At 40.8% G+C, this 16200-nt stretch overlaps 1 protein-coding gene and 1 pseudogene across 3 annotated transcripts in view; both read right to left on the reverse strand.

The window, feature by feature from the left end:
* LOC110974239 (uncharacterized) overlaps positions 1-10270 on the reverse strand; it is a 29320-nt gene extending 19050 nt beyond the window's left edge. The window contains exons 1-7 of one of the 2 annotated variants that reach the window (XM_022225735.2): positions 9948-10270; positions 5700-5952; positions 5010-5074; positions 3372-3485; positions 2779-2901; positions 2064-2192; positions 1108-1236 (exon numbers count right to left, since the gene is read on the reverse strand). In XM_022225735.2, coding sequence (XP_022081427.2) covers positions 1108-1236; positions 2064-2192; positions 2779-2901; positions 3372-3485; positions 5010-5074; positions 5700-5952; positions 9948-10170 — 1036 coding nt within the window. In that variant the 5' untranslated portion in view covers positions 10171-10270. Of the gene's footprint in view, positions 1-1107; positions 1237-2063; positions 2193-2778; positions 2902-3371; positions 3486-5009; positions 5075-5699; positions 5953-7358; positions 7521-9947 lie in introns of those variants that run through there. The other variant, XM_087135214.1, reaches the window with a different exon arrangement.
* A 918-nt stretch (positions 10271-11188) lies between these two features.
* Positions 11189-16200, reverse strand: part of LOC110974143 (uncharacterized) — a 40812-nt pseudogene continuing 35800 nt past the window's right edge. Inside the window, exon 15 of the transcript XR_015424965.1 lies at positions 11189-15974. The product of XR_015424965.1 is annotated as an uncharacterized LOC110974143 (transcript). The remainder of the gene's footprint in view (positions 15975-16200) is intronic.

Genomic DNA, 16200 nt, shown 5'->3' on the forward strand with positions numbered 1-16200 from the left:
AACCACTCTTGTGATGTCACCCTATTCAGTAAAGCGTCGATTATTCTTAAGAATGAAAGTTAAATGTACGTTCTTAAAAAAAATGTACAGTTTTTAAGAATATACAGTTTGGACATTCTTCAAAAAGTGACAAAATAGACACAGAAAAAGCACTTGTGACATTAAATTACAATGTCAAACACGGTGAGACACGCTCTCAAACATAGTAGATTGTTTTAGACGTTCAATACGGATAATAAGCGAATACGCATATAATCTGGGATTCACACTTTTTCTTATGCAGCCACAAAAGTGACTTTGATTTGCGACTATAAAAACAGACTTTCTAGGCAAATCAATCTTTGTAAGCCGATTACAATGTCGCAGACGATGAGTAGGGAGGCAACTTTGAAATGTAGTTGGCAAGTATGAATGGTAACCACTCGCTGCCAGGGTTTCCAGGACTGGACACATATTCTTTGTATGAACCACACCAAGTAAACATAGCACACTGTTAAAGTGCTGGTCAGCAAGCAAAACCATCCAGGACAAATTCTGGTGAACAAGTTGAAGAACTGCACAGGAAGCTGCATAAATACATCCTAATTCCAACTAATAGAAATATTGAAATACATGACTGAACAAGAAGGCTGCTACGCACAAAGGAGCATCACTATCCAAAGTAGCATTCACAAGGGATCAATTTTTTCCCCCAATCATTTTCAAGAGCACAAACCTCATGCTTGGGAGGAAGGAGTTAAGGACCCATGTCCTTTCAAATGTGTTAAAAACTTAAGTTTGGGAACAGATATTTTCCCTTTTATAACCTTAGCAGTTTGCATAGGGGACAGGGGATCCAGAAAGAGGAGAATGCTTGGTGAGCTTTTGCAAATGGTGAAACAGATGGATGATCTCTTCAATTTCTGGAGCCAGTTATGACTAACAAATTCCATCTGGGGTCATGTTTTACAAACACGTTTATCATTGAAATATTTTTTTCAAATAAAGATCTGACAAAAGACAAGAATAGCAAATTGCCAGCAAGCCTATCCTGTAAAAACCATGAAAGCATCCCCCAATATACACAGTGAGCAAAACACGCATATGTATTTTAAAGTAATAACAAACCTTGAAGTTCACAGTTGAGTCCTGTATGAGTCTGAGGGCATTGGCAATGATAGGCCCGAGTGCCAGGGGCAGAACTGAATTGACCGCACACACCTCCATTCTGACAAGGACCACTGCTACAAGGACCAACTGGAAGAAGGAACAATTAAGGAATAAAATGGGTATATTCTCAGCGCCAAGGCGAATATGAATTCTAAGTTATGCTAAATAAATGCTAATAAATGCTATAACAGAAAAACTTGCCCATAATATCCAAAAGGCCATAAACCAGTCCATCACAAGTCCCTGGAACATCATCGACAGTCTTTCAACAATTCTTTTAGTCTTAAGTTGCAATACGTTCAAGTGAACTTTGACAACTGAAGTATTCCTTTGTCATTGTTCACCCCGCTACTCATGACTGGCCTTGTGAAAAGACTTCTCAGGGGACTTGTGAAGGACTCAACTAGAGCATTGAATATTCAAAAGCAACACTAATGCAGACAGGACCTATGCTTCAATTTTGATTTCATTTGTTTGTTTGTTGTTGCTTTTTTCCACTTCATTTCTAATTAACTGAAAGCTTGTTCTGGCTCAGAAATTCTTTGGGTAGGCTGACCCTAGATCTGGACAAATTTCATGTTTTTCATGCACTGTTTTGCATTTTCTGAAATTAACACTGGACAAAAGCAAAGAATGCAAATTCAAAGCTGGCACGTAAAAGCATTAGAAAAGTCCGTAATTAGTCCACTTGCTTTTGATTTACAGGGTCAAAAAAAGTTCTGGCTCGCATTACACGGCATGTGAAAACACTGAACCTTTCTACATCACATCCAAACTAAAATAGACACATTGTTTTCTTTGTCCAATTTCCCATTTTGCCTAATATTTTCCCCTGAAAGAATTTCATGTTTGTGCCATTTAAAAAGGGTAGACGGGGAAACAGGAAATGAAACAAATTTTTCTGCCTGACAAACCTTCGACTTCACAGTTGGTTCCCAAATGTGTTGAAGGACATGTGCACTGATAGATCAGATTACCAGTGACAGAACTGAATTGACGGCACGTGCCCCCATTCAGACATGGACCACTGCGACAAGGGTCAACTGAAAGAAGATATAACTCAGAAATTCAAAGGCTGATCAATTCTCAGTGTAAATTTGCATCTGTTACCACATGTAAACCAAGCACAAATGCCAAAACTGCAATCTGTCAATAACTTTTAAATAAAAGTTTCCTTTAAAAACATTTTGCAACTATTGACACAATTACAACAGAATGGGTACAAAAGCTACGACAAATTCCTCATCAGTGGGCATTCTCTTCCAAGACGCCTTCCTAAATCCACCACTGTCCGACTAATTCTTCAACCTTTTTTAAGCTGATCCAAGGAAAGAGCTCCACGTCTCACTACCACCTATCTACCTTAATATGATGAAGAGGCACCTAACTTTGGAATGAAAAAAAAAAGTCAAGTTTCGTTTGATATGGAAGACTTTCCCTGAACCACTAGCAAGGGGTATAAATTTTGGCTGAAAACTTTGAATTTCTGACAAAGTGGAGAAATAGCAGCCATATACAGCCAGGCACCACAAATACTCATTCGCAAAAGTCATTTGTGCAGTTCCAATTCAATCCAATTCAAAAATCAATTGGTTTGAATAGGCCATTTTTAGTGGGGACTAACCATACCTTCGCAGTTGGTTCCTGAGAAACCAAGCAGACACTGGCATTCATAGGTGAACTGTCCCACTGGGGTCACTCTCACTGAACACAATCCTCCATTCATGCAAGGGTTGCTACTACAAGGCATTTCTGTGGGGCACCAAGATGGGAAAAACAAAAACAGGTAGGCAAGAGAAATATCATCCTTGGGAAAAGGGTGAAACACCAAGAGCCCAAAGTTTTTCCAGAACATTTTCAGTGAGACGGACAAAGTAGGACTGTTTTTATGATAAGTATGGTGGAAGCAACATATGCTGCTTTTTATCTCACTTTGTCTGATTTTCTTCAACATGAAATCAGTCATTGGAACTTTGGTATTTTTACCAAGTTTAGTCTGAAACCTTTGGACTTCCTCAGGCAATGGAAGATCTGTTTTTCGTGGGTCATGTCAGACAGCTTGAGTCCGGAGGTCTCAGACAAAACAACTGCCAAATAAATACCTCAGCCCCAGCAATTGATCTGACCTCACACATTATCAGGTCCACTGGATGACAGAGAACATTCATCAATCATTACAATTTCAGAACATCCAAGGCCAAAAGCAGGACAGGAGGATTTACCTATTTCACAGTTAGTACCAATGTAACCAGTGGGGCAATTACAGGTGTAACCGCCCTGGCCGGCATTGCTACATGTTCCACCATTCACACAAGGGTTGGACACACAAGCTGACACTGAAAAACAAACAAGAAACAAAATTTGAATGAAAAATACCTTGGACCTGATAATCCAATTGCACTCCACTGTCAGTCACCTTGGCAAGCAATGTAAAGGTTTCAACTGTGCGGCACAAAGATGTTTTCTGTGTTTGCATGCTTTAGTTCCTAGGTTTTCCTGTCATATTCTGAATAGTTCTAATTGTTTTTTTTACTGGTGAAAAAGGGCTAAGTTTTGAATTTGTTTTATGACATAAATTTTAAGTGAATATACTGTTCTCACTTTTGTGTGGAATTCAAGTAGAACGATTGACAGCAATGACAGCACCCTATCAAAATGCTCGATGTTTGTATTTGCCAAAAGACATGCCCCTAATGCTTGATAGAATAGTTGAACATTTGGCACAGCTCTATTCTGGACTCTGCACACCAGTAGTCCCTTGGTGGACACAAAACGTCACTGACTGAAACTCTACTGCTCCAAATGCACCCATATCAAGATGCTTGTTGATACTTTGTGGTCTTTCAGATGAACACTGTTTAGGCATATGTTGCTTTGTATGTACTGAATCAGAACTTAAATATGGAGTGTCCACCTCAAGTGAACGTCACTGAGGGGCAACAACATGCACTTGTTCACACAGCTCCTTGACCATGACAGGCTGAAAACATTTCAACTTTTTTCCTGAAGTTGAAGGGTATCTTGTTGTTTTTAATGGTGACCTTTAACCTCCGGATTTTGTCACTTTAAGAAATCAATACTATTAGGAGACCCTGAATTACTGCCAGTGTTACATATTTCAAAGGTTGGGACTTTAAAATACTTTATTTCAAAGATGTTATCTAGTACTGTTTCTACACAAGGGATAAGCAAAGAGAGAAGGGTTTTCAAAATCTGACTTATGTTTGGTGTGCGTTCACAAGTGTAAGTGTAAACTCAATGTGCGCGGGCAAGGAAATACATGTAGGTACACTGCAGTCAATGCTTCTGGTTTTCTGAATACTCTGCAGGAAGGTTGGACATCAAGATGAGTTTTGGCAGAGGTTAGGCACATGATCTCATGATCATGAAGACCTTGTGCCAGATTACTTTGGTCTTCCGATGCCTTGATGTCAGTAGCTTGGCAGCTGGCTAATACTAATAAACAACTTTGCGGCACTACAAAATCTGGCTTGAAAGTCAGCCCAGAACAGAGACTGCAGAAATAGGTTCAATGAAAATTCATAATTAAATCAAAAAGTTGCAGTCCAGTTGATCACGAGTTCCTACAAATCCCTCACAAGCTACAGTCACAAGCTATTCAACTGAGTAACTAGAAGGAGGAGTAAACTGAAAGTGTGAAAGAAGGCAAAAATGCCTAGCAAGAGGGCTTTCTCATCAGGGTAGCTTATCAAGAGCTAGCCTATGCTTTTTTTAAAAGGTCTGCTGCCAAATTGTTAAAGTCATCATCAACAGATTTTTTACATTTGCAGACTGGGCAGCTTTCATTTTTCTTGCCTAGTTTCAACAGCGAGAATAACTTTGATGGTTGACTTTCTCACCTTGATAGGAAAGCATACTTGTCTCGATGACCCAGAATGTTGTAAACTGCTGAGCAACAACGGCACTGAGGAATGAAACAGAAGGGAAAAGTGGCACATTTACATTTATGAAACAAATTCAACCTATCAATGAATTCTAAACAAATGCAGTAGATTCCATAGTGTTTACTGGTTGTGGCCTTCAATTTTGTTGCAAAAGACCTTGGCAGAAATTAAAAGCTTCCAAGGTCCAACTGGCAACCACAATTTCAAACACCCTGCCAACAAAGACGGGCACATGGGAAGGTGTGCGCTACCACCTAAATCCCTCACAACTTCTCAAAGGAAACTCCTACCTAAATCATTTGAGTGATTTATAAGAACTTTAACTGAAGGTGGATCCAGGGAAGCCAACAGAGGCCAAAGACTCCCCCCCCCAAAAAAAACGTTTTCTGATGGAAAAAAATGAAAGTGGTGTTTTTTTTGGTCTATGTCAGAATTTTCCAAATCTTTTGCTCTCCCCAAAAATGTATCCCCCTAAAAATGTGGTTCTGGATCCATCCTTGCCAAAAACTGTTGTTATAGGGCTCAAATCACTGGAAGCAAGTGCTGTATTGTGGCAAAAGCTTGGCATCCCCTGACTCTTTTTTTGTTATCGCTCTTCTTATCACAGCTAAACTGTGACCAATCCTTGATCGACGCTCTCCTTACTATATTGTGACGGGTCCGTAGTCCGCTGTCGCCATCCACATGAACAACATGTCCGTGGGCTTGGCAGTCACATCGTTGTGAGTCACGGAATCCTGATCTGCTGGCAGGACGCTGCCAGGGACGTTGCATGAGAAAGTGTGGGCCACCTGGGAGGGGTAATCCACCCATTGCCCCACGGCGTTGTTGCTGCTGTCCAAGACTTGGAGGAAGAATGCCACCGGCTGAGTTTGGCCTTGCAGAGTAATGACCCGGACTGGAGAAAATGGACATTGGTTTAATCGGATGAGTATGGTGATTGGGTTCCCCTGTTCATTTGCATGATGGTAATGGTTTTTCAAATCTCCATCAAAAATTCCATTCGTAGGATCTGTTTCAAATGTTGTAGTTGTTATGCTAATCGCCCGACCATGTCCAAATGTTTTTTTTTTAAGAAAATGCATGTTGGAATTCTGGGGGAGGCATTCAATGTACAGCCATCACTGATTTCACCCTGCAGTGACCTATTAACTACCTGAAAGCAACTCCATGTCCTAAAAAGTCAAATTTAGCAGTGAAAATATGGAGATATTCTTTGGAAAATACTTAGAATATTTCAGACCAGTCTGATTTGTGCACAGGGTTTAAACGGCATCAATACAATTCTTTCCAATTCTTGTTACTCACTGTCCCTTGACCTATGGGGTTCACCGCCCACTTTGCTACAAGACAAACCCCCTTATACTTAGGGGTATATATAGGCCTAGTTACTTAAATACTTGGACTTCGTTAGGTAGGTCTACATGAAAATAACATGGATTTTTTGTTATGTCTGGTGGTGATGTAATGTCCGTGACAGCATTCGAACAGAAGCACCCCCTTGTTAAAAAGAACAATGTTGGTCAGGCTATTCATTTTGTTGGTGGTGATGCAACTGCAACACTTGTGTTTCCTAGTTGTTCGTGAATCACTTAAAGAAGCCTCTGCCGCACTTGGTCCAGCTCAGACCCATAGTCGCCAGGTCCCTTATTTTATCACTTGGGAGTTCGACATTCAACATTCAGAGAAAATGTGACTTTCTTACTGATAAATAAACCATGCAAATTTGAATTCACCATGTGTCATGTGTTAACACACTCACATTTTCCCCTCAAAACTCAAAACCCTGCCCTTTTAAAAACAACATCAACCCTAGTCCCAACAGTTATTGAGCATGTCACGGTCATCTACCAAGATGAATTCAAAAGCTCAACGGTAGCTCTCCTTTCTATATACGAACCTCCATGCATGTAGCGAGGAAAATTCACACCACCAATAATTTGAAATTTTATAGGCCCTAGCTATAGGCCTAGGCCCTATATTTTTCACTCCCACATTTTAGCTGACCTTCATAAGACAATTTCCCGGCCATGTTGATTTTAGCACCCCCGCGCGAATAAGTGAACAAAGCTAGAGGGGAACATATTGTCTACAACAATAACAATGACAATTGTGAGCATCCATTCACCAAATAAAAAACATAAGCAACATTGTTGTGATGAATTTGTTCCCCTCTGTTAAAACTTTTGAGCATACACATAGCCCAGGTTGGACGTTGTCTTCATTTCATTACAACTGACCTCCGTAACATAGTGCGGTCAGGGAGTCCACCTGAGCTAAGCATACACACATGAAACGATTCACCTGTTCACTGATTGAGATCACAATTGCTGAAAAACAGCAGAGACCGGATTCAGCGTTCTTTCCTTCAGGTGAATACATGTATATCAGTTACCATGTCTCTGAGAGTGCCAGGGTACACGATATTATAAGACTCGGCCAAGCACCACCGTAGGCCCGCTGAGATAAGCCCCAAAACCGGTACGGTCGTCGAGTTCGCTAACCCGCGCCATATTTTCATCTGAGTATAGTTCAAATGGGGGCGCTACAGACTAAAAACTTCTGACCAATCTCTTCCATCCCCAAGCCAGGGATCAGCCTGTGGCTACAGTAAAGGTGTCTTGTTGCTTGGCAAGACTCCTTATTCACGGAAGGTATTAAGTAAGTTTTAGACCTATAATAAATGAAATAACAATAATACAAATCTGTGACTGCCACCCTGACCTATAAAACTTGTCTGGACCCCACTGCCCTGTTGTTGTTGTTGTTGTTATTGATACCTGCAAACCACAGAGCAAAGAGGTGCACCATCCTTTATTTTGAAACTACAAAGTTTGGTACGATAGTACCTTTACTTCGCGGAAAATAGCTTGCGGCTTTGAATCCTACCTAGGCGTCCCCAATTGAATCTACGGATCAAACATTGTTCACAAATCTGAAGCGAAAAAAAAACACATGAATGGTCAGACTTCGCACTGTGAATCCCCCCCCCCAAACGTCCCAAAAACATGTCACAGATGAACTGCTTGACGGAAAATACGCCAAGGACAAGAATCAATGCTCTTTCTACGCAATTCCCCAGCGCAAGAATGTGTACTGGACTGTTCCTGCTTATCTTAGAACTTAGAACTTGCCGGTATACCAGACAAAATTATTATCCCGAGTTTTACGGAGGGGAAAGAACATTGTGGTGAATTGTTACAACTGTGAAATTCGGAAAAGCACAGTCCATTTTTTGTTTATTTAGAGCAGTTGTTGAATACGAACTCTGCAACCTGTTACCAAGAAATGTTATTCCCGTCAATATTTGTGTGGATGAACAAGAAATGAAATCGTGAGAATACACTCCACTTAACACACTCCATGGAAACCAAATTAAACAATGGGCGTAATATAGTGCTAGTGTCTACAGATAGTGTTAAGATAGACATGCGATGTCCATGCTTCAGGCCAAGTTGGATGATCCTCCTGTGAGTGATGGAAAGTCCACAACGCAGCAGTGCTGACGAGGGTGTCGTGATTAACATTTAGTTTCTGCATGAACGAAAGTCAGGGTGGAGTAGGTGTAGTGACCTTCCCCCATCACAAAAAGGGGAGGGTTATGCCCAGTGCATCTTCTCTCCAGATCCAACTAATCTCCCGCTCAATTTATTTCAGTACATGTAGAGAATAAACAATTACAAATCACGCTCAACAGTCACGGTTCTCATTTCTGTAGCCGACCGTATTCGGAATTTCTTACAAATAGGAAATAACCAATAAGTGGTGTAGACTTGACGACTAGTCATTAGAAAGTCGTATAAGTTTAATTACACCTAGATGACCCGATTTCTCAGTTCAGTCACCCGAAGGTAACGCACAGGCAAATCACTCAGTAGTTCATAAAGAGAAAATACTGTATTCAATTTTCACATGATACACTTGATACCATACTAGTCAAAGACGTCAACTTCCTTACACCGTGTTGATTCGAGTACTTTTGGGGGACTCTGGTCTAATTAAAAGCCTTGTTTTATCAAGAAGACAGTGAGTTCAAATCTCTGAAAATCGCAGGATGGTGTCCATTAAACATATTAACGTCCTTATAAAATATGGAAGGCTTGAGGCTTTGAGAAAGATTCTGCTAGGATCGAAACGTCAGGCCCTCCATATTTAGTGATTTGTAGTTTAGGTCACTGTATTCAACAAGCAGTTTGTATTACATTTTTCTGGAATATTATAACGTCTTGCTCTACATCCAGACGAGAAAACAGTGATTAAATTTGATACATTGAGAAATCACTCAGGCTGTGGCAGACAAAGCACAATACCTGTTCCGCGATTGTGGGAACAAAATTGAACACACGACATTTTCATCTATTTTTTGGGGACAAAATATTATGGGGACGTAGAAATGTCCCCACAACTCGGTCCTAATGTGCTTAGTAAAAGAAATTGTTCCCTGAACCTGGTGGAGACCTACCCACCTGAACACACGTGATGCACACACAGTGGTGTACACGGCGCGCGTTGGGGTGGTGGGGGTGTGCGGGGGGGGGGCAGTTGCCTCACCTGGAGACATGATATCTTCCTTTAGAAGTTGAAGGCAACACTATGTAAAAACGACACAGTCCCTTTTTTTGGAGGTGAGAGTGGCGTAGCAATTCTTACACGAAGAAAGAAGGGCCATCGATCTTACGGAAAACCCGCCCCGCTCCAACACCTAAAATACGCTTCTGGTTGCGCAAGCCTGTTACATCAGAATGTTCAGGGAAACGAGGACATGAAGAAAAAACACTGTATTAGCAGAGGGTGGCTTTTAAAAATTTCCCGTCAATTTTCTCGATCATTCTCTCTTGCTGGAAGCCGTTTGGCTGAACACTTGACGCCCAGAGTGCACCGACGTGTTCTTACCTCCGATGGCTTGGTTGATGGTGTATGTTGATGAGGTGGCTCCGGTCACATACGGACTGGCTGTTACCTGCGGTGGGTAGTTGTTTGTGGTTCCCGGTATGCGGTGACCGGGCAACTTCGTCGCACAGACCTCTATTGGTGCTCCATTAGGCCTCCCCTTGACCAACTGAAGGAAAATCAAAGTACTCACACAGCCGAAGAGGAAAATAGTTCTCAGCGCCATTTGGGACTTGGAGTGGACGAATGCAACTGAAGTGAATATGCAAACACTATGGCAGTCTCAAAAAAGGATAGGAGTAGCAGCGGTACCACGGCACAATAGTTTTTGCATTACTCATGGACCCATAGAAATATGGGTGTAGGCCTTTTGTTGTTGAGTACGGTTCACTTGCGACGGTGAAATGGTGTTTTGCATGACTTTCACTATTGTATTCCCTGACCTGATATTTAGTGCATCTGATCCATGGCCTTGCCCGATAGCTCTGTGAACCTATTCACTCACTACAGTGTGCATGCATTGATTTATTATTTTTTTTACCAACATTGGGCGCGGTTGGAATTTTTGACGTTGTTTTGGCGTCACATTGAACTCGAGATTTCGGAAAGTGCACCGGCATGAGAAAAAGTAGTTGTGGCCAACAAGCATCAGATGCGTGGATCACGATGGACGTTAACATTAGACGCTGAAATGCAATGGAAGCGGTATAAGTTAATATTGTAATCGCTCTCTGCCAAAATGAACTCCCCTTCGAAAGCTCCAAGGTGACACGCTTAAGTCTTGGTGCCAGCAACCTTGGCAAGAATGCAGAACGTCAAATCTCTTTCTACAGGGTATTTCAATAAACCAGAAAGGGAAAGGAGATTTATGATACTTGTTTATCTAAATTTGGGAAATTGGCCTCGACTTGTATCCATGTTACTTTTTATGTTTTGATTAATTGGTTGGTGGTGCGTGCTTGTTTTTTTTTTTTTTTTTACAATTATTTAGTCTTACATGTATGTATTTATTGGTTGAAAGTTGTGTTCAAGAATTGTAAAACTCAAAATTGTTCAAAGGGGAACTCACGTCAAAAAAGCTGCGCAAAATCCATTTTAAGGGAAGGGTTAAGGTTGCTGTTAAAGACATTTCACATTCTCGATATCTCGATCCGAAATTTGAAGACCTCGATACAGGAGGGATATGGGGTTTCAAACTGCCATGCTGCAGAGACAACCAAATAAAAGGAGACAATCTTTACTCGTTCTCTACATGTCTTGATTCGTGGCTCATTCGTTTAATTTTTTTTTACAATAATTTTGTATAAATTATACAGAACTATTCCTATTCCATACAATGCTACAGCGCTCCGTTGCTCTACTACTTCGACTATTTTGTGTGCAGCACCATAAATAGACGTGAAAAGGACAACCATGAAACGAGCACGGGAAGGCGGCGTTTCCATTGGACGTGCACGTCCCAAAAATAACAGAAAGGACCATGACTCCATAACAAAAATAAAAGATTCACACTATCGTGCGCAATCTTGTTGAAATGTACAAATACACTGTTAACAAAATGTAAACAGTCCTCTGGAAGAAAATGGAGATTAAAAAAGACCGCGTCATGAATTTGAAAGTTTTTCTCTCTACAAATAAGCTACCTTTTAAAGTTCAAGTTTTATACAGACGGTTAAAAAAATGCCCAATTTGGAATCAATGCCCGTGTGGGAGGTGGCTGTCTTGTGTCGCACCTGTACTGCGGGCTCCATCTGGTACCCTGATTTGTAGTCTACAGCTTGATAGTGAAAGTTTGGTTAGATACAAGTCCATGGCCATCGAAATAGCTGCTAGCAGCTCCGTCAAGAGGGCCTAGAATGAATGTCATACCTCGTCCCCAGGTTCTCGCTCAAGTCTCTCCGTGGAGCGACATCGGCCGTGATAGTCTCTACTTACTAAGGGGACGAGGTTCAAAAAGGCTTAACAACTTGGCTTAATACAGCAACAAGCATGCAGAGGTGTACATTACGGCATTTACACGAGTTCAGAATACTGCTCTGCGCGTATGCGAGACAGTAGTTATAGAAATCACAAAAATTCTCGAGCAATCAAGTATGGTTGACTTCATACAAGGTCAAAGTTTACATGGTGCGATATAAACATGCAGATTATTAAGGCAATGCCAAAGTCTAGACGTATGAATTCCATGATATGACTTCAGATGGCCCGTCTGCCAAAGGAACAACACAGCAGACAAGTAGGATATTATTTTGTAAAAGAAAAAAAAAACAGACAAAATTAAACTGAAGTCACTTGGCTGACAGCACTTGAAACAGTCTAAAACAAATATCCACGGTGAACAAATTGTATCATGCGAAACACAGTTCACGCACATTTTAAACAACCGACAAGTCAAGAGCTGATGGGGGGGGGGCAATGGAGGCCATGCCACCCCCCACCAAAAAAAAAAAAAAAAACCACTGATGAGGATTAAAAAAAAAAATTCATTCAAGGCATTCCGGGAAAGCATATAGGGATTAATTCCCCATGGATGCTTCTACATAGACCATACCGATTTTCATTGGTCAAAAATTAGTACTCTCCCCTTCTGCATTTTGCGCAGCGTGCATCGTTTCTCTTGGAACAAACACTGCCAGAATGTTGACCTGCAAACTTGGTGTCCAATTCATGCAGTGATACCACAAAACAAAAGGACAACTACAATTGAAGAGGTCGTCATGGCTCGTCGTCCTACGATTGCCACGATCGTAACGATAGAAAAGAAAACAAAAAAACACACAAAACAGCACTTCTGAAGAGCACTGATGTGAATCCCACAAAAAGACTCGACATGACATTTGCAAAAAAAGAGGTGGGAGTAATTGTATAGACTTAAAAAAAATTGCCCAAATCCAAAATTACCAACATTTTCTTATGCTGACCCGACGAGAGATACAACTTCCCCAATCTATTTCATACAATGGATCACAACTCCCAATGCCACCCAAGGAAAAAAAAAAAAAAAGAAAAAAAAAAAAAGGCAAAACTAAATACACCTCTTCAAAATATTTGAGCGCCAGATTGATTTGATATGCTAATATATATGCCTCGTCTTGGGGGGGGGTTAGAAATTTTGACGTTACCATTGGAATCAAATGTGTCCTCATGCACTGAAAATCACACAGATCCTTACTGGCTTGGCATGGTCAGGGTTACTGCCAGGCTATGTTTGTTCCAGACATTGTAGCTACTTCTTGAAGTCACATGAACTGAGGAATATGACATATTCTACACCTACACCACTAAATAAATATGCTAGAATCTACCACATCATTTCCCCTCCTAAAATGCCTTCAAAACTTTCTGAACAAGAGGGAAGAAAACACACAGGAAGGCTAGTAACTTTCCTTTTTTTGTGTGTTGCAGGAAAATTTGCTGACAGTACTCACTCAAAAAAGTCAAGAGTTGCTCATTTAATATTTTCATTTGCTCATTAGAAATGAAAAGTCATAAAATATCTAATCTCCATATCCTTTTATGTCCCTGGTGCTCTCCAGAATAAATCATAATACAGTGTATGTTGGGACCTTTTTTTAATTTTGCTTCATTCTCACGGAGATGAACTAGCATCACGTTTACTGAGAAACTAGCCATTCCCAAAACAGTGTTAAAACTGTTCAGCACAACTCCTCTTTTTGTTATCTTAATTGTGTAATAAAATTTTTCACTATGGACACTGAGGTAGGCTCATATCCTAAAAATAGAAAACTTAAATAGTACAATTTGAAAAAAAAAACAACTTTTTTTTCCGGAAGCATGTACGTTTCTAGTGGAAAATAAGACTTGCCAAATACTTTCCTTCAAGAATTCCTTCAAACTCACAATTTTCCAACATTTCCCATGACGGTAGAGAAAAATCAATTCAGAATTTGTTTCCTTTTCCATGGCCATCTGGTCTCTTTGGTCAAACAATTTTGCTTCAAGCTTTTCTTCTCTGAAAATCAGCTTCATTTGTCCGTTATATTTTTCTCGCTTTTGAACATGACATTATTCAAGTCAAAATAATTTAACTTTTTTATACACAATGCTAAATGGCCCAGCCATATTTACATTTTTTTTTAAATGTGAATTTTATATTATTACACGAGCACGGAAGAAAAACGAAAAGGAAAACCTCCCAAAGGTTCTCAACAAATACTTTGGGATTTAGAAGGCGTCGTGATATTGTACTTGGCACTTACAAAGACCGCAGTTGAAAAATTTTGCCTTTGGTGTGCTGCAACATGCTTGCCTGAACAAAATCAAGAACGAACAACCGGGAAAAAGTGTCGCATGCCAGCAACAAAAACAAAACCCCAATAATGTATCCACCCCCCTCTCCAAATTGCAACTGAAACATGTCTGAAAACTCCTTGCCAAAAATGGAGAATCGTAGGCAAAGCACTTTCCACTGTAATCATTTACTGACAGATTTGTTCTTCAACTTCGGCAGTTTCTCAGCCCGTTTGTCTCAGTGGACCTTGGCGGTATTTCCCTTACATTCTCACCAAAAAAAAAAAGTCACATGAAAACGCAAGAACTATCTTTAGAAATATCTCATTCTCTCTCAACCATCAATGCAATAGTGCCACACGACAATCAATATTTTGGGGGGGTTCTATTCCAAAATCAAGGACTGAATTTGGTTACTCATAACACTGAACAGAGCTGTTCAACAAAAGTTAGGGCAAACGACACTGAACAGCATCAGCGACACTCACTGTCCCGAAATGTCTCTCAAGAAAGTTCGCATGCATGTTGCAAAGAGCACATCTGAAGTTTACAGAAACAAGAAACAGCGGCAAAAGGGTGCCATACGATTTATACACAAAATAAAAAATAAAAAAAACAAACCACATACAAAAAAGAGCAATTGTATCAGTAAGTCTGCAGAGGCGACTCAAAAGTACCATTTTAACTCTGTTGCAATAAATAAATAACCTACAGAAATGCAGGCGATATTTATGGGATAGGAGTCCCGTAAACACTGACAGCACTTTTTTTGTTCATTTATAAAAACAATTCAATTGTATTTACAGCATTTTGCTCAATATTTAGAAAAGAAAGCGACACAAAATCTGTCCCAGGTTATCCCTGCTCCAAATAGAAACATTTTACTAGGATCAACTTTGGCAGGGGGCCAAACAGTTTCCGAATAAATGAATGCAACCTGAAAGTCACAGTGACAGCATTTTCACGAGAGGACCCGGTCTCGACTTGGAACTTTGCTTTGTGAACTTTCAAATATTCCATTGCCCAAAGTGTGGAGTTTTACCCAGTCTTGAATGGAAGGGGTTTAAGGAACAGTCCTCAGAAGGAACCTCTCTTTTTTGGACTGCACCTTTAAAGAGCATTTTTGGGTGACGAGTTCCACTTTTATTTTTTTCACAGCAGCCTAAATGGAGACTGTTCCAAATGTTGACACCTGTTTTCAGTTTACAGCTTGAAACGTGCCACAACAATGCAGGGAACCACAGCTGGGCACCACCAATTTCTCCTGCCACCCTCGACGCTTAGCTTCACATCCAAAGCATGGGGGCAGCGGAGTGACAATATGGCATTCCAATTTTGGTGCAGGTGTTTATGCAACCGGCACAAAAAGGCCACACCATCAACTGAATTGGAAATTTGTAAGGAGTGGGACTCCTCAAAGACCACGACTTCACGGTCAGTCTTCAAGTATGTCCAATCGCATTGCTTGTCTTATCGTGACACACCCAGGAAATCTTCCCAACAGAAAGCCACCTCTTAATACAGAGTGCTTGAACACGTCCCTACTTTGGGACGCGCATAAAGTCACGATAATGCCTTTTGCTTCAGCCCACACCCACCCCTCCTCCCCAACACCTCCCATCTTCCTTTTACTCTCTGCCATTGTCCAACTGCTGGAGGTGATTCTGGCTGTCCATGTAACTCTGACCTTTGACCGAGGTCATGACCTCTTCATCCATGTCTTCCTGTGTTGTGGACGAGTAGCGGGAATCTAGCTTGCCATGCATCAGAGGCCCACTGCTGTGAAAGAAACAATAGAAAAATGGTTGCAGCAAAACACATGCACACAGGTTGACCCTTACTGGCAAAAACCAAAAAACCTTGGGGGTTCCGTCCAATGAACCATGATTGCGCTGCCATCAAGAACAGCAGCGACTTTGGATTGATATCAAATCTGTGCCAACTGAACTGTTGCATCTCCCATTTTCATCCCGTGGAAAAGCTGTAACTTTCACCAAATCTCCCC

This window comes from Acanthaster planci, linkage group LG04 (genome assembly GCF_054643075.1).
Source record: "Acanthaster planci isolate LZ-2023a linkage group LG04, COTS_SCS, whole genome shotgun sequence".
Classification (NCBI taxonomy): Eukaryota; Metazoa; Echinodermata; class Asteroidea; order Valvatida; family Acanthasteridae; genus Acanthaster; species Acanthaster planci.